General features: G+C 53.2%; 1 protein-coding gene across 3 annotated transcripts in view; it reads left to right on the forward strand.

Moving 5' to 3' along the window:
- Positions 1 to 24,415, forward strand: part of eif4h (eukaryotic translation initiation factor 4h) — a 106,000-nt gene that overhangs the window by 51,964 nt on the left and 29,621 nt on the right. For all 3 annotated transcript variants that reach the window (XM_085964200.1, XM_085964202.1, XM_085964201.1), the window contains exon 4: positions 844 to 937. In XM_085964200.1, coding sequence (XP_085820326.1) covers positions 844 to 937 — 94 coding nt within the window. The remainder of the gene's footprint in view (positions 1 to 843; positions 938 to 24,415) is intronic.

Below are 24,415 nucleotides of genomic sequence, written 5' to 3' on the forward strand. Positions count from 1 at the left end.
AGGAAAGGAAAAACCTCTCTCCAGCAGATTCCTTCTCCTTCCTTCAGACTATCAAAAGCCTAAAACAAATTTTTGGCAAAGAATGAGATACAGACTTGGCCCTTCTGGCCTATCATCCATTGCAGTCCTACCATTTTGACTTGTTAGTTTCTGATTCACTTCCTGGGCTAGAGCTGCTATTTTTAAATGTGAAATGGCCATCATCCTTTAATTAAAGTTTGCTCCACAGGTCATGGGTAGTTCATAAGGAAACACCTGATCATTTCAGAGACTTTTATGAGCAGATCCAGATAAACAAGGACATTTCCCAGGTAGCCAACTTAACTTCTTCTAACATCCAGTGGTATTTGAATCACCTCAAAGAGCGACCTGTGAGGCAATTTGTGCTGTATTATAAGCAGGCGGTGTTGTCATCCAGTAAAAATTGGGGTGAGAATGAATTTGGTGTAGGACACTGTTAGCAAGCAGAGGGCAGAGACTTTCATTCCATCGGTGTGTCGGGATTCAGGCCCCAGAGCACGGCATGGATAAATGTAATCCCACTGGGAAATCCAAACAGTGCTGGAGGACATGGGTTTGCTGGACTGAGTGGCAATTTTAAAGAAATTATATTTTAACAGTATGCTGCCCACCCACAAGCAGTCTTCGACACTTCTCATCCCATAGCACATTGGATAAAAGCTTGGGTCAATGGACAGTGGAGTATAACAAGTGAAGAAGAATATTAGTTATAAAGCAAGTTTAGCCCGATGGAATTTAGCTTGATTGTGATTAAACTGATTAAAAGGTGCAAAAGCAAAAGGTAGATGCCACAGAAGAAACATATTCACTCTTTTCCCACAGCTTCTTGGTGATCGATCTCTGCGGGTTGACATAGCAGAAGGCAGAAAGCAAGAGAAGGGTGGCTTTGGCTTCAGGAGATCAGATGACAGAGGAGGTGAGAAACTCGTTCCCTCCTGTGTGTTAATAAATTCTGAGGTTCCTTGAGTTTCTCCGTGCAGCTGTACCGCAATACTAACATAACTATGTTGCAGTGTGACAGTGTAAAGTGGTTGGGCCATATTACATAGCATTTTCAATTTGAGCTGATTTTTAGCAGAAGCAGTGTGATGGACTGATACCAAAATAGGCCCATCTAGTCAGTGGGGTTGCCCCCCCCTTTGAAATATTCAAAATTACTTCTCATGTTATGGGCCAAGCCAATGGGACAGATACTATAATGTGGTACAGTACATATTTTTGTGTTTTTAAAAAAAAATCTACATTTTATCTATTTTCCTTCACAACCTGTCTTTACGTAAACTTGCAATAGTCACAGGCCTGATAAATTAATTTAGATGCATTTTCATAATTCTTGAAAAGGAAGTATTGATATACATGCCTTGGTAGAACATTCAAAATACCTTTCTTATCCAGCTGCATTCCTGTCTAAAAGCTTAAAGCAAATTCAATTACTGTAGAAAGAAAGAAGAAAGAATTTATATATCACCAAATCAGATCCTGAGGACATCCAAAAGTGCCTCGCAACTACTGACCTACTTTGGAAGTACAGTCACTGTGGCAGCTAACGTGCACAGCAAGGTCTCAAACAGTTAATGAGATGAATGACTAGTTAATCTGTTTTTGCAGTCTTGGTTAAGGGATGAATGCTGGCCAGGATACTAAGAGAACTCACTGGAAACACTAAGCAGGCCAGGCAGCATCCAAGGAGAGAGAAACACAGATGCTGCCTGGCCTGCTGAGTGTTTCCAGCATTTTCTGTTGTTATTTCAGATTTCCAGCTTCTGCAGTATTTTGCTATTGTACTAAGAGAACTTCTTGCTCTCAACAAGCAGATGGGATCTTGATGCAATGTCTTATCCGAAAACACCATCTCCAACAATGCAACACACCCTAGGTACTGCACTGAGCTGTCAGCCTAGATTACATGCTCAAGTCCTGGAGTAAGGCTTGAATCCACTGCTTTATGATTCAGATGGAAAGTGCTTGCAGCGAAACAAGCTGACACTTCATTCAGCTGATAGCACTTTCAATCCTGGCAGAGGACTGCTGTTTTTGCATAGAGATACTGACTTATGTGTTGTGGGGTCGTGGACATTGGCAACAACTTTTCCTGGTTGAGGTTTTGGTAGCTGTTAGTTGCTTAGTTTCCCACACTATGGTTGGACTGAACAGTAAAAGAAGAACTGTTATAGGTAAGCCTTGGGTTATTGACCAACACAGCAACATGTCACAGAACTCAACACTTGACAAATTCTGGACTTCTCTGTTTAACCCGTTTTGTTTCATCCGACTTTTAATAACATTGAAAAGTATGGTGTAAGAGCAGCGTGTTGAAGTCCCAATGCATTGTGCATGTAGTGTTAAACAAGTTGCGGCCCAGAAATTCGGGTCGGGGGCTTCCCGCGGGTGCAAGCCCCCGACCTGCACTTACCTAGCGTGCCGACCGTTGAGCTGTGGGCCCCCGTGGAATTGCGATCCTGGGCCTGCTCCAACTGCCAGCGTGCAGTGCTTGCGTATCCCAGGGGCGCAGTTAGTTCGAAGCGTCCCCTGGGATCACATGGGCCATGGAGAGCCAATGGTAGCAGGGAATGCTTCATTCATAAATTTGACAGGAAGAGCTGTCAAACCTATAAATACTGCAAGCCCCAAAACATCACTAAATCTTCAAATAATTTTTTTTTAAAAACCATCACATTTTAAAAATAAACTATAAATTACATGAAATAACTATTTTAAACAATAATTTAAATTGTTGAAAAAATAATTTTATTTTCTAACGGGGCTAAAAATAAACTTACCTTTCTTTAAAGTTTTAAAAAATAATAAACCTGTGGAAAAAATGTTTTAATTTTAATTAATTCACCACTTACCTTGTAAAAAGCAGGCCTTGCGACTGCTTTTTACATGTCTAACTTCTGGAGACTTACCTTCCTGGAGAAACCTGGAAAAAAACGTAAGTTCGATGCGCACGCGCTGCCTCTCCTGCGCACGCGTTCGACTTCTGAACCCCTTCTTTCAGGGGAACGGAAGTGCCGGTTTCCCGCGCATGCGCAGTGCATGCAGGAAACCGGCATTTCCATTCGGCCTACGGGTGAGTACCCCATGTGTACTCACCCGTGGAGAGCCGAATTTCTATGACTCCTGCAGTCCTCCATATATTGGGCCAGAAATTCGTGAACGGGGCTTGCCGCGCGTGCAAGCCCCGTATATGCACTTACCCTGCGCTCCTGCCGATCAGCTCCAGGGACGCCTGGAATTGGTGTTTCAAACAGAAGAATCCCGGGCAGCGTATGACGTCACGCCGCCCAGGAGTGCAGCCAGCGCGAAGCCTGGAGCGTGCAGTGCAAGTGAGACACGCCCCTTAAGGTCTCATTGTAGCAGGACACGCCCCCAATGTTTCTGTCAAGCTGCTAAGCATTTTTACATGCAAAGCAGCAGTTTAAATAGGTTTTTGGAAGTTTTTTGAAGATTTTGGTAACTTTTATAAACTTTTAAAAATGTTTGCATTATTTTGAAGAATCTGAAGTAGTTTTAAACAGATTAAAGCAATTTAAAGACTTTTAAAAGCCCTAAAAGAATTTTTTGAATTCCATTTATTTATTTAGCAATGTCGTCATCATACGTGTCTTCACACTGTTCCCTTTGGGGAACTGTATGAAGTGGTGGAAGGATTTATGGCCATGATTAACGCTCATTCCGTGACCGTAACCATCTTTGAACCAGCCATTAGGGCGGTTAGTCCTATGGCGGGAGGGTTTTACGGGCTCCCACAAGCTATACAAGGAGGGGGGGCCACCCACACCCACGGACGCAAATATCCCACTGGATGTCAACCCAGAATTTAGAGCCCGAGCTCCGACTCCACTTGCCGGGACTGTCTGGAGCGGGGTGCGAAACCCTACCCTGATCTGGCCCAGCGGCGGGGATCCTACCGCTATGCCAAAGGCCCAATCCGATTAGCAACGTGAAATGGATGGAATGAGCACACTTCACGGCATTAAAAGAACTCACAATTGAACTGATGATGACCTCAGCAATCTCCTCAAGGAGGTGGAGGCGCAGCGCCTGCTCATCATTGGTAATGAGAAGTCAAAGGCGCCGCAAAAAGGGCAGATGATAGCTTGGTTTTTCAAGTGGCAGCATAGGGCTCCAGTCACGGGGAGGGAAAAGGCGCAGGAAACGTATGGGTGTCACCTTTTGTGCGGAGTGGGCCTTTTGCGTAGCAGTAAGCATCCCCGCCGCTGGGCCAGAAGGAGTAGGGTTTCGAACCCCACTCCAGACAGTCCCGGCAAGTGGAGTCGGAGCTCCAACTATAAATTCTGGGTGGACATCCAGCGGGATACTTGCGTCCGTGGGTGTGGGTGGCCCCCCCCCCCCCTCAGATGGGTTGTGGGAGCCCATAAAACCCTCACGCCATAGGACTAACCACCCTAATGGCTGGTTCAAAGATGGTTACGGTCACGGAATGAGCGTTAATCACGGCCATAAATCCTTCCATCACTTCATACAGTTCCCCAAAGGGAACAGTGTGAGGATACGTACGACGATGACCTCTTGCGCAATGCACCTCCTTGGACCCTCAGTCACAGGTGCGAGGGGGCAAATCGTGCAATTGTTAAATTTTTCATTTTATTGACATGTGAAATGTTGGACCAGTAATTCCCTTCCAAATGCGCGAGTACGGTCGGGGTACTTACGCGTCTGGCCAGAGGAAATGCCGGTTTTCAGCATGCACAGTGCATGTGGGGAAAACCGGCATTTCCTGTCCTCTGAACGAAGGGGTTCAGAGGCAGAACGCATGCGACTGCACAGGCAGCGCGTGCGCAGTAAAATTCGCCGCTTTCATTCATGCTTTCAGTGAGGTCAAGTCATTACAACTTACACATGAAAAAAGCATGGGTACAGTTGCTCCAGAGGCTGCGGAGGAAGATATTTTTTTATCGTGGAGCTTCTGAAAGTATGTATGTCTGTATATATTCCTTTGCGTGTTATGTATATATTCCTTTACTTATGTGTATGAATGTATTATTTAATTATGACTTTCAGAGAAAGTAACTTATTGGAAAATCATAATTAAAAACATACATTCATACACATTAGTAAAGGAATATAAAACATACATACATATACGTAAAGGAATATATGTGGACATACATACATAACTCATTCTCACATTCCATTCACACAGCCACAATTGCTCCTTCTACCGACCGTTCTGAAAACCCGTTTAAAAAAAAAAATTTAAACTTTAAAAATTACTTAAAATTTCTTAAAATAACTTCCCTCCCTTTCCCAAACAAAAATATTGCATTTCAGAAGCTCCACGATAAAATATATCTTCCTCCGCAGCCTTGGAACAACTTTACACCTGCTTTTTTCAAGTGTAACTTGTAAGGACTTACCCTCACTGAATCCATGAATGAAATCTACAAAGTTCACTGCGCAAGCGCTGCCTGTGCAGTCGCACGCGCTGTGCCTAGACCTCGGGTCTGGCAATGCCGGCGTTCCCCGCATGCGCTGTGCATGCTGAACGCCGGCATTTCCAACGGCCAGATGCGTGAGTACCCCGACCGTACTCACGCCTTTGGCCACGAATTTCTGGCCCATTGAGGTAATGGCCCAGAAATTCGGCTCTCCACGGGTGAGTACGCACGGGGTACTCACCTGTAGGCCGAATGGAAATGCCGGTTTCCTGCATGCACTGCGCATGCGCGGGAAACCGGCACCTCCGATCCTCTGAACGAAGGGGTTCAGAGGTCGAACACGTGTGCGGGGTGTTGTGCCAGTATTGATGTGCCTCAATAATTCCGAGACTCGAAGGTAGCAGAACAAAACAAGGCTTTTATTAACTTAGAATGAAACACGTAAGCGAGAGAGATGTCGTCCTTCTGGAGATTGGGGCTAGACTGAAGCTAGCTTACAAACGGGGCCAGGTATGGGCGGAGCCCTACACACAGCACATTCCAGCACATTCCAGTATACAATACAACACATTCCAGTACACAATACAATGAGGTCTGGGGGAAGGGAAATGACACTGAAACCGATCTCAGTCACAGGCAGTGATGAATGGAAATATTTCATCACATTCACCCCTTCTATAGATTTAGTCTGTTCGGGGGTTTGATAGTCCTCTGCGACCGACGTGGCTGTTGCGGTGCCGCGGGTGTCGGCTGGGTGTCCCCGGTAGCCTCCTGGGTCTCTGCCGGGGGTGCCGCCAGGGTTGTTGAAGGGGTAGTTGGTGGGGGTGCCGTTGGTCGGTGTTCTTCCGGGGGTGATGAAAGAGTAGTGGGTGGGTAAGAGTTGCTGTGATCGTCGTTGCCGCTATTGCCGTGGTTGTTGTCGATGCCGGCTGGGGCGACGTCTTTTATGGACACGGTGTCCTCCCTTCCGTCGGCGTGCCGGACATATGCGTATTGGGGGTTGGCGTGGAGTAGGTGTACTGGCTCCACGAGAGGGTCCGTCTTGTGGCCCCTCACATGCCTTCGCACGAGTACCGGACCTGGGGTGGAGAGCCATGACGGCATGGATACGCCTGAGGTGGATTTCCGGGGAAAGACAAACATTCGTTCATGAGGCGTGGTATTAGTGGCCGTACACAATAGCGACCGTATCGAATGGAGCACATCCGAGAGGACTTCCTGCCAGCGGGAGATAGGGAGGCCCTTGGTCCTTAGAGCTAGAGTGACTGCTTTCCATACTGTCCCGTTCTCTCACTCCACTTGGCCGTTACCCCGGGGGTTGTAGCTGGTGGTACGGCTCGTGGCGATCCCCCTGGACAGCATGTACTGGCGTAGCTCTTCACTCATGAAGGACGCCCCCCTATCCGTATGGATGTAGCTCGGCATACCGAACAGGCAGAACAGGCTGTTGAGGCATTTAATGACCGTGGCGCTGGTCATGTCTGGGCAGGGGAAGGCGAATGGGAACCGGGAGTATTCGTCCACAATGTTCAGGAAGTAAACATTGCGGTCGACGGACGGGAGGGGGCCCTTGAAATCTAAGCTGAGCCGCTCAAAGGGCCGTGTAGCTTTGATTAAGTGGGCTCTATCTGGGCGGTAGAACCGAGGCTTGCACTCAGCGCAAGTGCGGCAGTTCCTGGTCAGGGACCGAACTTCCTCAATCGAGTAGGGTAAGTTACGGGACTTTATGAATTGGAACAGCCGCGTGACCCCTGGGTGGCAGAGGTCGTTGTGGAGGGTCTGTAGCTGATCCCCGGTGGCGCTGGCACACATCCCTCGTGAGAGGGCGTCGGGGGATTCGTTAAGGGCCCCTGGCCGGTAAATGATGTCGTACTCGAAGGTGGAGAGCTCGATCCGCCACCTAAGAATCTTATCATTTTTAATCTTCCCCCTCTGTTTATTATTGAACATAAACGCTACCGACCGCTGGTCGGTAAGTAGGGTGAAGCGTTTGCCGGCTAGGTAGTGGCGCCAGTGGCGCACTGCCTCCACGATGGCTTGGGCCTCCTTTTCCACGGAGGAGTGTCTGATCTCGGGCCCTTGGAGGGTCCTCGAGAAGAAAGCTACGGGCCACCCCGCCTGGTTGAGGGTGGCCGCCAAGGCGAAGTCAGACGCATCACTTTCCACTTGAAATGGAGTGTTCTCGTCCACTGCCTGTAGCGTGGCCCGCTCAATATCCTGCTTAATGCTTTTGAAGGCGGCGTGGGCCTCAGCAGAGAGCGGGAAAGAGGATGCTTTCAAGAGGGGGCGGGCTTTGTCGGAGTAGTTGGGGACCCATTGGGAATAATAAGAAAATAACCCCAGGCATCTTTTCAGGGCTTTGGGAGTGTTGGGCAGGGGCAGCTCCCGTAGGGGGCGCAATCGGTCGGGGTCTGGTCCGATTTCCCCATTCTCCACCACGCTGCCTAGTATGCAGAGGCGCGTGGTGTTGTAAATGCACTTGTCCTCGTTGTAGGTGAGGTTGAGTTTTTGTGCGGTTTTCAGGAACCTCTCGAGGTTTGAGTCGTGATCCTGCTGGTTGTGACCGCAGATGGTGACGTTGTCGAGGTAGGGGAAGGTTGCCTGCAAGTGGTGGTCATCGACCATGCGGTCCATCTCCCTCTGGAAGACCGAGACCCCATTCGTCACCCCAAAGGGGACTCTGAGGAATTGGTAGAGGCGTCCGTTCGCCTCAAAGGCGGTGTACGGGCGGTCCTCTGGTCTGATAGTCAGCGTACCACCAGCTCCCTTGAGGTCGATGGTGGAGAACACCCGGTATTGGGCGATTTGGTTCACCATTTCTGATATGCGGGGTAGCGGGTAGGCGTCTAGTAGGGTGTACCTGTTGATCGTTTGACTATAGTCGATCACCATCCGTTTCTTCTCGCTACCCCTTACCACTACCACTTGGGCGCGCCACGGGCTGTTGCTGCGTTCAATAATGCGCTCTTTCAGGAGCCTGTCTACCTCGGTCGCGATAAACCGCCTGTCCTCCCAGCTGTACCTCCTGCTTTTGGTCGCTATTGGCCGGCAGTTAGGGGTAAGGTTCGCGAATAGCGAAGGCGGCTTTACCTTCAGGGTAGCCAGACCGCACACTGTGAGGGGCGGCTGGGACCCACCGTACTTGAGCGTGATGCTTTGGTGGTTGCACTGGAAATCCAGGCCCAAGATCACGCTCGCACATAGGTTCTTCATGATTAATACTTTAAAATTATCATATACAGTTCCGTTAACGCACAATTGTACCGTGCAGTAACCCAGAATGGTCGATGTCTGGGTTTTGTCAGCCATAGAGATGGTACCCTGAGTAGGGACCACCTTTAGGGAGAGTTGTTGTGCCAGTTCTGGGTGGATAAAGCTCTCCGTGCTTCCACTGTCAATTAAGCATTTAACCCGGCACCCGTTTACCTCGATGTCCACCATTGATCTGGATAGCGGGTGCGGCCTGGTCTGGTCCACTGTGACCGATGCCACTGTAGGGCCCTGATCGATACAAGATGGCGTCCACGCTGTCTGCTCACAAGATGGCGGACCCCACGAGGTCGGGCAAGATGGCGTCCAAGATGGCCGCTCCCACGGCGCACACGCGGCGGGTGGCGGTTTTTCCGGCGGTGTTCCCTCTGCACACCTTCCCGAAGTGCCCCTTCTTACCGCACTTAAAGCAGGTGGTGTCTTTCGCCGGGCACAGGTTTCTGGTGTGCTTTGGCTGCCCGCAGAAGTAGCAGTTGGGTCCCTGACGCGTCGCGGCTGTCGTAGGGCTTCTGGGGAGAGAGCGGGGCCCAGCCGGTGTCGGGCTGTCGGGCGGGGAAGATGCCTTCCAAGATGGCGGCGCCCTCGGTGCACACGTGGCGGCGTGGATGGCGCGGGCTGAAGAGTAGGCATCCGAGTTTCTCTGGGCCACATCCAGGGATCGCGCGGTGTCCGCAGCCTGTTTCAGGTCCAACCCCGTTTTTTCCAGCAGTCTTTGCCGGATGTAAGTGGAGCTGAGGCCTGTGATGAAGGCATCGCGAACAAGCTCGTCAGTGTACACCGTGGCTTTTACATCTCGGCACTTGCAGTCTTTGCCAAGCATTTTCAGGGTGCTTAGGAACTCCTCCACCGATTCCCCAGGTCGCTGTGCGCGGGTGGCGAGCAGGTGCCTAGCATACACCTCATTCGTAGGCTGCTGGTAATGCGCCTTTAAGATGTCGCAGGCGGCCAGGTACGTCTCGGCGTCTTGGATGAGGGGGTAAACCCGGTGGCTTACCCAATTCCGCAGAATTCCGAGTCTCATCCTTGCAGCGTCCGTAGCGTCTTTGACGGCTGCGGAATTGTCCAGGAAGAATTCCATACACTCAAACCAGTGTCCGAAGCGTGCTGATGCGTCCGGAGCATGTTGATCCAAATCCAAACGTTCGGGTTTCAGGAGTTGATCCATAGTGTTGAAAAAATAAGTTAATAAAATTGATGTGCCTCAATAATTCCGAGACTCGAAGGTAGCAGAACAAAACAAGGTTTTTATTAACTTAGAACGAAACACGTAAGTGAGAGAGATGTCGTCCTTCTGGAGATTGGGGCTAGACTGAAGCTAGCTTACAAACGGGGCCAGGTATGGGCGGAGCCCTACACACAGCACATTCCAGTATACAATACAGCACATTCCAGTACACAATACAATGAGGTCTGGGGGAAGGGAAATGACACTGAAACCGATCTCAGTCACAGGCAGTGATGAATGGAAATATTTCATCACACGGGGGAGGCTGCGCGTGCGCTTTGAACTTAGTTTTTTTTTGCAGGTTTTCACGCGAGGTTAAGCCTGCAGGATTTACACATTTAAAAAGCAGTCGTAAGGCCTGCCTTTTACAAGGTAAGTGGTCAATTAATTAAAATTAAAACATTTTTTCCACAGGTTTATTATTTTTAAATACTTTAAAGCAAGGTAAATTTATTTTTAGCCCTATTTTTTTATAAAATTATTTTTTTCAAAAATTTAAATTATTGTTTAAAATAGTTATTTAATGTAATTTATAGTTTATTTAAAAAGTGTGATTTAAAAAAAAAATTATTTGAAGGTTTACTGCTATTTTGGGGCCCGTAGTATTCATAAGTTTTCACAGGTCTTCCTGTCAATCTTATGAATGGGCTTTTCCCTGCTCCGATTGGCTGCCCATGGCTCACGTGATCCCAGGGGACGCATCGCACTAACTACGCCCCTGGGACACTCAAGCACAGTGCGCCGGCAGCTGGGCCAGGCCCCGGAGCGGAATTCCACGGGGCCCTAGAGCTCAACTGCTGGCGCGCAAGGTAAGTGCAAGTCGGGGGCTTACACCCGCAGGAAGCCCCTGACCTGGATTTCTGGGCCAATGATCTCAGCTGTGCCTTGTGAGAAATTGCTGTGCACAACCAGTGCTTCCCCAGAGCCAAGTGTCTGATTCCATATGCATGCCACAGCTGGAGTGTACGTCCTCGCTCTGAGGACATGACCCCGATCTCTCTCGGTTTACAACGGTGAGCATCTATGAGTTCTGTGAATTCTTCCCTCACAGTTGCTTCTGTGCATTTTCCAAATTAATTGAAAACCCACCATGACTGTTTAAAGCAACTTACTCATATCAAATTTCACCATTGTGGGTATCAATTATATGGAAAAATAAAAGAAGGAAAGAAAGAACTTGTATATTTATATAAGTGCCTTTCACGACTTCATGTCTTCTCAAAGTGCTTCACAGTCAATGAGGTACTTTCGAAATGTAGTCACTGTTGTAATGTAGGGAAATGTGACAATCAATTTATGCACAAATCCCACAAACATCAATGAGATAAATTATCAGATAATCTGTTTTTTTAGTGATGTTGGTTTAGAGATAAATGCTGGCTAGGACATCGGGAGAATGCCCCTGCTCCTGTTCAAATAGTGTTAAGGGATCTTTTATGTCCACCTGAGAGGGCAGATGTTTAACGTCTCATCTGAAAAACAGCAACTCCGACAGTGCAGCACTATCTCAGCCTATATTGGTCCATATTTTGCGATCCTCGTGGGTGCATACGAGGTGTGTACACGCCCGTAGGGGCCGCGCAAGTTCTGGGTTTAGGCATATGAAGTGCATGCGCTGAAACCTGGCACTTGCGATCTGTCAAGAATTCCAAGAGGCCCCGGATCGCAAACCGCCATTCCTCCCGGGCTACTTTCGTGGACGTTTTGCAGGTCGGAGGCATCCGCCCGCAGGAAGCCTCTGATCGCAAATGTTGGCCCATTATATGCTTGTCTCTGGAGTGGGGCTTGAGTCCACATCTTGAGGCAAAACACCCTGGAATCACTTAGGAACAGCTGGACATAATGGTGGGAGGAGCAAAAAGGAACCAAATGGCCGCCTTTATCTGTATCTCTCTGGTGTTGAGAATGAACACTGAGCATCTGCCCTGGGAATTGACAGCCAAATATAACAATGTGCTATTTGATGACAGTTTGTACGTGGTATTAAGTCAGACCTGTCATCCGGAGTTGTATTCTGGTGAGATGGGCTTGTCAGCAGTGAAATTGGTCAATATTCCCAGAAAAACATTCATGTGTTTCTTCTTCCTCACTAAAGATAGTTACTTACAAACAAGGACATAATGTATCTTGCATTCCTCTTGTGTTTTTATTTGTTGTTTTGCAGGAAACAGACAAATGGAGCATCTTTTTATATATATACTAGCTAAAGTGCCCGGCGGTGCCGAGGCTTTTTCGAGGGCATGTTGTTGTTGGAAGAGAGAGAGAGAGAGAGCGACTGGGGGGGCGGGGGGAGAGAGAGAGAGCGACTGGGGGGGGGAGAGAGAGAGAGAGAGACTGGGGGGGAAGAGAGAGAGCGACTGGGGGGAAGAGAGAGCGCGACTGGGGGGGAAGAGAGAGAGCGACTGGGGGGAAGAGAGAGAGCGACTGGGGGGAAGAGAAGGAGGGGAGGGGAGGGGGAGGAGAGGGGGAGGGGAGGGGGGAGGGGCGGGGGTGGAGGGCAGGGGGGAGGGGAGGGGAGGGCAGGAGGGGAGGGGAGGGCGGGAGGGGAGGGCGGGGGAGGGGAGGGGGGGAGGGAGGGGCGGGGGGAGGGAGGGGAGGAGCGGGGGGAGGGAGGGGCGGGGGGAGGGAGGGGAGGAGGCAGGAGGCGAGAGGGGGGGAGGAGGGGGGGAGGGGAGGGCGGGGGGGAGGGGAGGGCAGGGGGAGGGGAGGGGAGGGCGGGGGGGAGGGGAGGGGAGGGGGAAGGGCGGGGGGAGGGGAGGGCGGGGGAGGGGCGGGGGGAGGGAGGGGCGAGGGGGAGGAGGGAGGAGGAGAGAGGAGCGGGGGAGGGAGGGGAGGGGAGGAGGGAGGAGGAGAGAGGAGGGGGGGGAGAGGAGGGAGGAGGGGAGGGGAAGGGGGAGAGTCCCCGAGCCCCCTGATCCCCGTCCCCCCAAACTCCCGAGCCCCCTGATCCCCACCCCCCGAACTCCCGAGGTTGGCCCCCCCGAGACTCGCCCCCCCCCCACCAACCAAGCACCGAACTCCGGAGGCGCGATCTTCCGAGCACCGGCCTCCCGAGCTGGCTTCAAGATTGCGGCTGTGCGAGACGGCCGGCGGGCCCGGTTGCCAGGGTAACCCTTGACGCTCACCAAGCCCCGCCCCCCGGCCGAGCCAGAGAGAGAGACGCCGCGTCTCCGCTGCTCCTGCTGCGCGCGCGCGCACCCTTTAGTAAGGTAGCGGCGCTGGGCTGAGGCCCGCCCCTCCAGCCTTCGAGTGGGGCCGGGAGGTGCCTAGCTCAGGCGTGGGTGCGGAGGAGAGGCCGAGGCTTTGAGGCCTACCTGGAAAAACGGGGAAAGGTAGGAAAATTAATGAGATTAGATAAGTTAATGACTTTCGAAATCATTTTTTTTAAAAACAATATGGCCTAGAAATTCAGTTGCGTTCGCCAGCCGTTAGCGCCATAAGAGGAGTAGATTTCGAGCGCTAGGCACTTAGCGCCCGGGCGCAGACCGATCTGCGCCTACGCCCAACTTCAGTTGACATTTAGCGCCGGCGCAAAGTGTTTGCGCGCGCTCAGCTGCGCGCGCAGCTTATGACGTCATTTCGTCGTGCAACGCCGTTTGTGCGCCCCAAACCGGAACCTCAGTGGCGCCCGCCCAATGTGGGCGTGGCGCTGTTAAGAACTGTGAAGTGGAACGCAGCAGAGGCCCTGCGGGCCTCGGGGAGCGCTAATTAAAGGGCACTTAGACTGAACTATAAAGGCCAGCCATTTTGCTGCAATGACTTTAGTGCTACGGATTTCTGGACAGAGACCAAGGAAGAGACCTTACTGATTTGGGCCAACATAGGAGAGGTATTTTTGGCTTCTGGCCAGAGCTTGGAAATTTGACTCATTGTGATTTCACTGTTTGCAAGTATATTATGGAGGCTGCATGGGGTTCCAACCCTCAGTTCCAGCATTATGTGCGAAGGGCTCGCAGACGCTGTGTGAGAGGGGCAGCCATGCCTAGACGCAGAGGGGCCATCAGGCGTCGGCAACGTATGCCTTACCCGCTCAGGGAATACCGCCAGCAGGTGTCCTATCTCACCATGACTGCCGCGCATTGTGTTAAGAGGCTGCGCTTCAGAAGGGAGGTGGTTGCAGAGATCTGCCAGCTGCTTCACAGAGATCTGCGTCCACAGCTGATGTGCAGGACGTCTCTGTCGGTGGAAGTGAAGGTCACGGTGGCTCTGAACTTTTATGCAAGCAGCTCCTTCCAAGCCGCTGCTGGGGACATAGCGAACATCTCCCAGTTCGCCGTGCATCACTGCATCCGGCAGGTCACCGATGCCCTTTTCGCAAGGAGACACCAATTCATCTCCTTCCCCATGACCCTAGAGAGGCAGGAGCAGCGTGCAGTCGGATTTGCGATGATCGCCGACTTCCCCATGGTGCAGGGCGCCATTGACTGCACGCATGTGGCTATGCGGGTGTGGTAAACCACGTTCACTATCGTATCACTGTTAGTAGTTAGCACTGTTCACCACTGTTCGTTATAACTGTATCACTGACCACTATTGTATCACGGTACGAGGTCGCCTCTTGCCACACTGCTATACCTGGGATGACCACTGCCGACTCCGCCTTGGCTCCACCCACCAGGCCAGGTATAAAGGTGAGCGACTGGCTGGTATTCCTCCTGCTTGGATCGGATCACCCACGAGAGTGGGCTCTGTTATTTAGTCAATAAAAACCTTTAGTCACCTTCGTAACTCTTCGCCTTTTATTGGAGGAATTGATAGGTATATCAATTTTATTGACTAAATTTAATGATGTCCGACAACGAGTCACAACCGGCGGAGGAGCCACCAGCGCAGCTCCCAGGAGCACAGCCACACCAGCCAGCTTGGCTGCGAGCCCTCAGACCGCCGTACCTGGACCTGAACCCACGAGCAGCAAACTCAGCCGCAGACTTTAAACACTGGCTGGTCTGCTTCGAATCATACCTGAGAGAATCCAGCGTCCCTCAGGCATCCAAACTAAGTGTCCTGCAGGCACAACTGAGCCCGAGAGTATACACTCTCATCGAGGACATGACTACCTACGAGACCGCCATCAACCTGCTGAAACAGAAGTACCGGACCCCGGTAAACTACATGTACGCTAGGCACCTCCTAAGATCACGGCCGCAACAGCCAGGAGAATCAGTAGCCGAATTCTCACAGGCGCTATATGCACTCGCCAGGAACTGTGACTTTAAATCGGTGTCGGCAGCCGAAAATACTGAAGATAATATCCGCGACGCATTCCTGAAAGGCCTACGGTCCGAGTACTCACGGCAAAGACTGCTGGAAGCTAAAGACCTCAGCATGGAAAAAGCTGAAGCCCTCGCTATCTCCCTGGAAGTGGCCCACCAAGATCAGGAAGCATTCACCAGGTACTGCTCGCGACCCTGGGACTCGGGCCCGACCCCTACCACAGCACCCTTCCCAGCGCCGCCCCCGGGACCTACCTCTGCGTCGGCGTCCCGGACCCGACCGGCCCCGCCACCCCCGGCACCGGCCCCGACATCGGGCATCCGCGATCGGGCCGCCGGCTGTTTTTTTTGTGGCCAGGAGAAGCACCCGAGGTCGCGCTGCCCAGCCAAGAACTCCATATGTAAAACCTGCCTGAAGAAAGGCCACTTCTCCAAGGCCTGCAGGAGCGGATCCTCAGAGGCCAGCAGTGCCGCATGCGAACTATGGGGGCGGCCATCTTCGTTTAGGGCAACTGAGGCCAGCATCCCCACACATGAGTCATGGGGGCGGCCATCTTTGTTTAGGGCAACTGAGGCCAGCATCCCCACACATGAGTCATGGGGGCGGCCATCTTTGATTAAGGCAACCGACCCCAATAGTGCCTCATGGGGCCCTACCTCGTGGGAGACGCCATTTTACTCACCACGCCCGACCGCCTCGCCCGCAGATGACAACGACTCGCTCAGCTACACACTAGCTTCCGTCACCCTGGACCAAGCCCGCCCGCACCATCTGTCCAAGTCAATGATGGACATCAAAGTGAACGGCCACGCCACGACCTGCCTGTTCGACAGCGGAAGCACGGAGAGCTTCATCCACCCAGACATGGTGAGCCACTACTCCCTCTCTGTCCTACCAACGCGCAGCCGAATCTCGATGGCATCGAGGTCCCACGCCACGGACATCAGCGGCTACTGTGTCGTGACCCTGTCGGTTAAGGGCACGGAGTATAAAAACTTTAAACTCCTCGTCCTCCCCCATCTCTGCGCTGCCGTCCTACTAGGGCTGGACTTCCAATCCCACCTCCAAAGCGTAACCCTAGCATACGGTGGACCCCTCCCCCCACTCACAGTCAACAACCAGCAAACGTTAAACCGCCCACCGCGTAACACCTGCAGCCTCTCCACCCTCAAGGTCCCGCCACCCTCTCTGTTTGCTAACCTTACCCCTGACTGCAAACCCGTCGCTACCAAGAGCAGGCGGTATAGCGCCGGGGACAGAGCCTTCATTAGCTCTGAGGTGCGGCGCCTCCTGAAAGAGGGCATTATCGAGGGGAGCAGCAGCCCCTGGCGTGCCCAGGTCGTAGTCGTAAAGACCGGCGATAAAAACCGCCTGGTCATCGACTACAGCTAGACCATAAACAGATATACCCAGCTGGACGCATACCCCCTCCCCCGCATATCTGACATGGTCAATCAGATTGCACAGTATAAAGTATTCTCGACCATCGACCTGAAGTCGGCCTACCACCAACTCCCTATCCACCCTGAGGACCGCCAGTATACCGCCTTCGAGGCGAATGGGCGCCTATACCACTTCCTTAGGGTCCCCTTCGGTGTCACTAATGGGGTCTCGGTCTTCCAAAGGGAGATGGACCAGATGGTTGACCAGAACGAACTGCAGGCTACATTCCCCTACCTAGATAACGTCACTATCTGCGGCCGCGACCGGCAGGAACATGACGCGAATCTGGAGAAATTCCTCCGTACGGCCCAACGGCTGAACCTCACCTACAATAAGGAGAAATGCGTGTTTAACACCACGCGCCTTGCCATCCTCGGCTGCGTAGTGGAGAACGGAATCATCGGCCCCGACCCAGAAAGAATGCGCCCCCTCATGGAGCTACCCCTCCCCCACTGCCCTAAAGCACTTAGGAGAACCCTGGGGCTTTTCGCCTACTATGCCCAATGGGTACCCAATTACGCGGACAAAGCCAGACCCCTCCTGAAAGCCACTTCCTTCCCCCTCACGGAGGAGGCGTGCGCGGCCTTCTCCCTCATTAAGGGAGACATAGCCAAGGCCACGATGCACGCAGTGGACGAGTCCATCCCCTTTCAGGTGGAGAGCGACGCATCCGACTTCGCCTTAGCCGCCACCCTAAACCAGGAGGGGAGGCCAGTGGCCTTCTTCTCAAGGACCCTACAGGGCCCCGAGATCCGACATTCGTCGGTCGAGAAAGAGGCCCAGGCGATCGTGGAGGCAGTACGGCGCTGGAGGCACGACCTGGCAGGCAAACGATTTACCCTCCTCACCGACCAGCGTTCGGTGGCTTTCATGTTTAATAACAAGCTGAAGGGCAAAATCAAGAATGACAAGATTTTGAGATGGAGAATCGAGCTCTCCACCTACGATTATGAGATCTTGTACCGGCCAGGCAAGCTGAACGAATCCCCTGATGCCCTTTCACGAATGACATGCGCCAGCGCGCATATCGATAGGCTTCAGACCCTCCACGACCAGCTCTGCCACCCCGGAGTCACCAGACTCTACCATTTCATTAAGGCCCGCAACCTGACCTACTCCATCGAGGAGGTCAGGACCATGACCAGGAACTGCCAGACCTGTGCGGAGTGCAAACCGCACTTCTATAGGCCGGACCGAGCAAGCCTGATCAAGGCCACCCGCCCCTTCGAGCGCCTGAGCATCGACTTTAAGGGGCCCCTCCCGTCCTCTGACCGTAATGTGTACTTCCTCAACATCGTTGATGAGTACTCCCGTTTCCCCTTTGCCTTCCCCTGCCCCGACATGACCAGTAGCACGGTCATTAAGTGCCTGAATGCCCTCTTCGCCTTGTTCGGGTTCCCGAACTATATACACAGCGACCGGGGCTCCTCCTTCATGAGCGAGGAACTCCGGCAATTCCTCCTAGAGAGAGGTATTGCAGCAAGCAGGACCACCAGCTACAACCCCAGAGGTAACGGTCAGGTGGAAAGAGAGAACGCGACGGTATGGAAGGCCGTCCTCTTAGCCTTAAAGTCTAAGGGCCTCCCAACCTCCCGCTGGCAAGAAGTCCTCCCGACAGCGCTGCACTCCATCCGGTCATTACTTTGCACGGCCACTAACACCACCCCCCATGAACGAATGTTCGTTTTCCCCAGGAAGTCGACTACGGGAACCACTCTACCAACCTGGCTGACCGCCCCGGGGCCGGTCTGGCTGCGGAAACACGTGAGGACCCATAAAACGGACCCCCTGGTCGAGAGGGTGAACCTCCTGCACGCCAACCCCCAGTACGCCTACGTGGCGTACCCAGACGGGCGGGAGGACACTGTCTCCCTACGAGACCTCGCACCCTCAGCCGATCCGGAAACACCGCCACCACCCCCCCCAACCTCAGTCCAGGTAGATGGCATGCCGGAACCCCACGAGCCCTCGCCGACCACGCAAACACCAGCATCAACACCGGATAAGGCACCAGCACCGGATAAGGCAACACCACCGCTGCGGCGATCGGAGAGGCTTACGAAGCCTCCGGACAGACTGACCTACCAGAATTGGTAGTACACTTCACCCCGCCGGACTTAATTCTAAACAAGGGGTGAATGTGGTAAACCACGTTCACTATCGTATCACTGTTAGTAGTTAGCACTGTTCACCACTGTTCGTTATAACTGTATCACTGACCACTATTGTATCACGGTACGAGGTCGCCTCTTGCCACACTGCTATACCTGGGATGACCACTGCCGACTCCGCCTTGGCTCCACCCACCAGGCCAGGTATAAAGGTGAGCGACTGGCTGGTATTCCTCCTGCTTGGATCGGATCACCCACGAGAGTGGGCTCTGTTATTTAGTCAATAAAAACCTTTAGTCACCTTCGTAACTCTTCGCCTTTTATTGGAGGAATTGATAGGTATATCAATTTTATTGACTAAATTTAATGATGTCCGACAACGAGTCACAACCGGCGGAGGAGCCACCAGCGCAGCTCCCAGGAGCACAGCCACACCAGCCAGCTTGGCTGCGAGCCCTCAGACCGCCGTACCTGGACCTGAACCCACGAGCAGCAAACTCAGCCGCAGACTTTAAACACTGGCTGGTCTGCTTCGAATCATACCTGAGAGAATCCAGCGTCCCTCAGGCATCCAAACTAAGTGTCCTGCAGGCACAACTGAGCCCGAGAGTATACACTCTCATCGAGGACATGACTACCTACGAGACCGCCATCAACCTGCTGAAACAGAAGTACCGGACCCCGGTAAACTACATGTACGCTAGGCACCTCCTAAGATCACGGCCGCAACAGCCAGGAGAATCAGTAGCCGAATTCTCACAGGCGCTATATGCACTCGCCAGGAACTGTGACTTTAAATCGGTGTCGGCAGCCGAAAATACTGAAGATAATATCCGCGACGCATTCCTGAAAGGCCTACGGTCCGAGTACTCACGGCAAAGACTGCTGGAAGCTAAAGACCTCAGCATGGAAAAAGCTGAAGCCCTCGCTATCTCCCTGGAAGTGGCCCACCAAGATCAGGAAGCATTCACCAGGTACTGCTCGCGACCCTGGGACTCGGGCCCGACCCCTACCACAGCACCCTTCCCAGCGCCGCCCCCGGGACCTACCTCTGCGTCGGCGTCCCGGACCCGACCGGCCCCGCCACCCCCGGCACCGGCCCCGACATCGGGCATCCGCGATCGGGCCGCCGGCTGTTTTTTTTGTGGCCAGGAGAAGCACCCGAGGTCGCGCTGCCCAGCCAAGAACTCCATATGTAAAACCTGCCTGAAGAAAGGCCACTTCTCCAAGGCCTGCAGGAGCGGATCCTCAGAGGCCAGCAGTGCCGCATGCGAACTATGGGGGCGGCCATCTTCGTTTAGGGCAACTGAGGCCAGCATCCCCACACATGAGTCATGGGGGCGGCCATCTTTGTTTAGGGCAACTGAGGCCAGCATCCCCACACATGAGTCATGGGGGCGGCCATCTTTGATTAAGGCAACCGACCCCAATAGTGCCTCATGGGGCCCTACCTCGTGGGAGACGCCATTTTACTCACCACGCCCGACCGCCTCGCCCGCAGATGACAACGACTCGCTCAGCTACACACTAGCTTCCGTCACCCTGGACCAAGCCCGCCCGCACCATCTGTCCAAGTCAATGATGGACATCAAAGTGAACGGCCACGCCACGACCTGCCTGTTCGACAGCGGAAGCACGGAGAGCTTCATCCACCCAGACACGGTGAGCCACTACTCCCTCTCTGTCCTACCAACGCGCAGCCGAATCTCGATGGCATCGAGGTCCCACGCCACGGACATCAGCGGCTACTGTGTCGTGACCCTGTCGGTTAAGGGCACGGAGTATAAAAACTTTAAACTCCTCGTCCTCCCCCATCTCTGCGCTGCCGTCCTACTAGGGCTGGACTTCCAATCCCACCTCCAAAGCGTAACCCTAGCATACGGTGGACCCCTCCCCCCACTCACAGTCAACAACCAGCAAACGTTAAACCGCCCACCGCGTAACACCTGCAGCCTCTCCACCCTCAAGGTCCCGCCACCCTCTCTGTTTGCTAACCTTACCCCTGACTGCAAACCCGTCGCTACCAAGAGCAGGCGGTATAGCGCCGGGGACAGAGCCTTCATTAGCTCTGAGGTGCGGCGCCTCCTGAAAGAGGGCATTATCGAGGGGAGCAGCAGCCCCTGGCGTGCCCAGGTCGTAGTCGTAAAGACCGGCGATAAAAACCGCCTGGTCATCGACTACAGCCAGACCATAAACAGATATACCCAGCTGGACGCATACCCCCTCCCCCGCATATCTGACATGGTCAATCAGATTGCACAGTATAAAGTATTCTCGACCATCGACCTGAAGTCGGCCTACCACCAACTCCCTATCCACCCTGAGGACCGCCAGTATACCGCCTTCGAGGCGAATGGGCGCCTATACCACTTCCTTAGGGTCCCCTTCGGTGTCACTAATGGGGTCTCGGTCTTCCAAAGGGAGATGGACCAGATGGTTGACCAGAACGAACTGCAGGCTACATTCCCCTACCTAGATAACGTCACTATCTGCGGCCGCGACCGGCAGGAACATGACGCGAATCTGGAGAAATTCCTCCGTACGGCCCAACGGCTGAACCTCACCTACAATAAGGAGAAATGCGTGTTTAACACCACGCGCCTTGCCATCCTCGGCTGCGTAGTGGAGAACGGAATCATCGGCCCCGACCCAGAAAGAATGCGCCCCCTCATGGAGCTACCCCTCCCCCACTGCCCTAAAGCACTTAGGAGAACCCTGGGGCTTTTCGCCTACTATGCCCAATGGGTACCCAATTACGCGGACAAAGCCAGACCCCTCCTGAAAGCCACTTCCTTCCCCCTCACGGAGGAGGCGTGCGCGGCCTTCTCCCTCATTAAGGGAGACATAGCCAAGGCCACGATGCACGCAGTGGACGAGTCCATCCCCTTTCAGGTGGAGAGCGACGCATCCGACTTCGCCTTAGCCGCCACCCTAAACCAGGAGGGGAGGCCAGTGGCCTTCTTCTCAAGGACCCTACAGGGCCCCGAGATCCGACATTCGTCGGTCGAGAAAGAGGCCCAGGCGATCGTGGAGGCAGTACGGCGCTGGAGGCACGACCTGGCAGGCAAACGATTTACCCTCCTCACCGACCAGCGTTCGGTGGCTTTCATGTTTAATAACAAGCTGAAGGGCAAAATCAAGAATGACAAGATTTTGAGATGGAGAATCGAGCTCTCCACCTACGATTATGAGATCTTGTACCGGCCAGGCAAGCTGAACGAATCCCCTGATGCCCTTTCACGAATGACATGCGCCAGCGCGCATATCGATAGGCTTCAGACCCTCCACGACCAGCTCTGCCACCCCGGAGTCACCAGACTCTACCATTTCATTAAGGCCCGCAACCTGACCTACTCCATCGAGGAGGTCAGGACCATGACCAGGAACTGCCAGACCTGTGCGGAGTGCAAACCGCACTTCTATAGGCCGGACCGAGCAAGCCTGATCAAGGCCACCCGCCCCTTCGAGCGCCTGAGCATCGACTTTAAGGGGCCCCTCCCGTCCTCTGACCGTAATGTGTACTTCCTCAACATCGTTGATGAGTACTCCCGTTTCCCCTTTGCCTTCCCCTGCCCCGACATGACCAGTAGCACGGTCATTAAGTGCCTGAATGCCCTCTTCGCCTTGTTCGGGTTCCCGAACTATATACACAGCGACCGGGGCTCCTCCTTCATGAGCGAGGAACTCCGGCAATTCCTCCTAGAGAGAGGTATTGCAGCAAGCAGGACCACCAGCTACAACCCCAGAGGTAACGGTCAGGTGGAAAGAGAGAACGCGACGGTATGGAAGGCCGTCCTCTTAGCCTTAAAGTCTAAGGGCCTCCCAACCTCCCGCTGGCAAGAAGTCCTCCCGACAGCGCTGCACTCCATCCGGTCATTACTTTGCACGGCCACTAACACCACCCCCCATGAACGAATGTTCGTTTTCCCCAGGAAGTCGACTACGGGAACCACTCTACCAACCTGGCTGACCGCCCCGGGGCCGGTCTGGCTGCGGAAACACGTGAGGACCCATAAAACGGACCCCCTGGTCGAGAGGGTGAACCTCCTGCACGCCAACCCCCAGTACGCCTACGTGGCGTACCCAGACGGGCGGGAGGACACTGTCTCCCTACGAGACCTCGCACCCTCAGCCGATCCGGAAACACCGCCACCACCCCCCCCAACCTCAGTCCAGGTAGACGGCATGCCGGAACCCCACGAGCCCTCGCCGACCACGCAAACACCAGCATCAACACCGGATAAGGCACCAGCACCGGATAAGGCAACACCACCGCTGCGGCGATCGGAGAGGCTTACGAAGCCTCCGGACAGACTGACCTACCAGAATTGGTAGTACACTTCACCCCGCCGGACTTAATTCTAAACAAGGGGTGAATGTGGTAAACCACGTTCACTATCGTATCACTGTTAGTAGTTAGCACTGTTCACCACTGTTCGTTATAACTGTATCACTGACCACTATTGTATCACGGTACGAGGTCGCCTCTTGCCACACTGCTATACCTGGGATGACCACTGCCGACTCCGCCTTGGCTCCACCCACCAGGCCAGGTATAAAGGTGAGCGACTGGCTGGTATTCCTCCTGCTTGGATCGGATCACCCACGAGAGTGGGCTCTGTTATTTAGTCAATAAAAACCTTTAGTCACCTTCGTAACTCTTCGCCTTTTATTGGAGGAATTGATAGGTATATCAGCGGGCACCTATCGACAATGCCGAGGATTACCGCAACCGGAAGGGCTACCATTCCCTCAATGTACAGCTGGTGTGTGACCACAGGCAGCGCATCCTAGCTGTCAATGCCCGCTTTCCAGGCAGCAGCCACGATGCATTTATCCTGCGCCAGACTACTGTGGCTGACATGTTCCAGGCACAGCCTCCCCCAAGAGGATGGCTTATCGGGGACAAAGGCTATCCTTTGTGTACATGGCTCATGACCCCGCTCCGCGCGCCCAGGACCCCTGCTGAGGAGGCATACAACGAAAGCCATCAAGCCACAAGGAATATCATAGAGCAAATGATTGGCGTCCTCAAGCAATGGTTCCGCTGCCTGGATCGTTCCGGCGGATCTCTACAGTATTCGCCGGATAGAGTCTCCCAGTTCGTCGTCGTTTGCTGCATGCTGCACAACCTGGCTATCCGCAGGACTCAGGCACTGCCACCTCACGTTGGACCACCACCTCAGGAGGACGAGCAGGAGGACCATGAGGAGGAGGAGGAGGAGGAGGAGTACCAGCCCAGGAGGGAGCCACAAGGTCCAAGGGCCGTCCGTCGGCGGCTTATTGAACGACACTTCTAGGCCCCCTGTCAGGGAATGGCTTGTGGCAACGAAGGCACATGAATGCAGCCGCTCCGCAAGCCCTCAGCCGGTTAACGCAACAACCACTTGAAACATCACACATGGACAAGCTGAATAAATAAAAAGCTTTATTGAACAAACTCCGGGCCCTTCCCACATGAAACCCAAAAACAGACAAGACCCCCAAAAAACAGACAAAAACATATCTCACTCCCACAACCTGGGGAGGAATAACAAAACTTGTCCATCCAAATGGCCTTCATCCTCGGCCTTACCAAGACAAACCCCCCCATACAGAACACAAACACCCCCATATAAAAAAACATTTGCCTTCATCTTCGGCCTTAACAAAATAAACCCCCCCCATACAGAACACAAACACCCCCATATAAAAAAACATTTGGCAACACACTCTACTTTGTGTGC

This window comes from Somniosus microcephalus, chromosome 22 (assembly GCF_052327205.1).
Source record: "Somniosus microcephalus isolate GS21.2 chromosome 22, FLI_Smic_1.0, whole genome shotgun sequence".
Taxonomy (NCBI): Eukaryota; Metazoa; Chordata; class Chondrichthyes; order Squaliformes; family Somniosidae; genus Somniosus; species Somniosus microcephalus.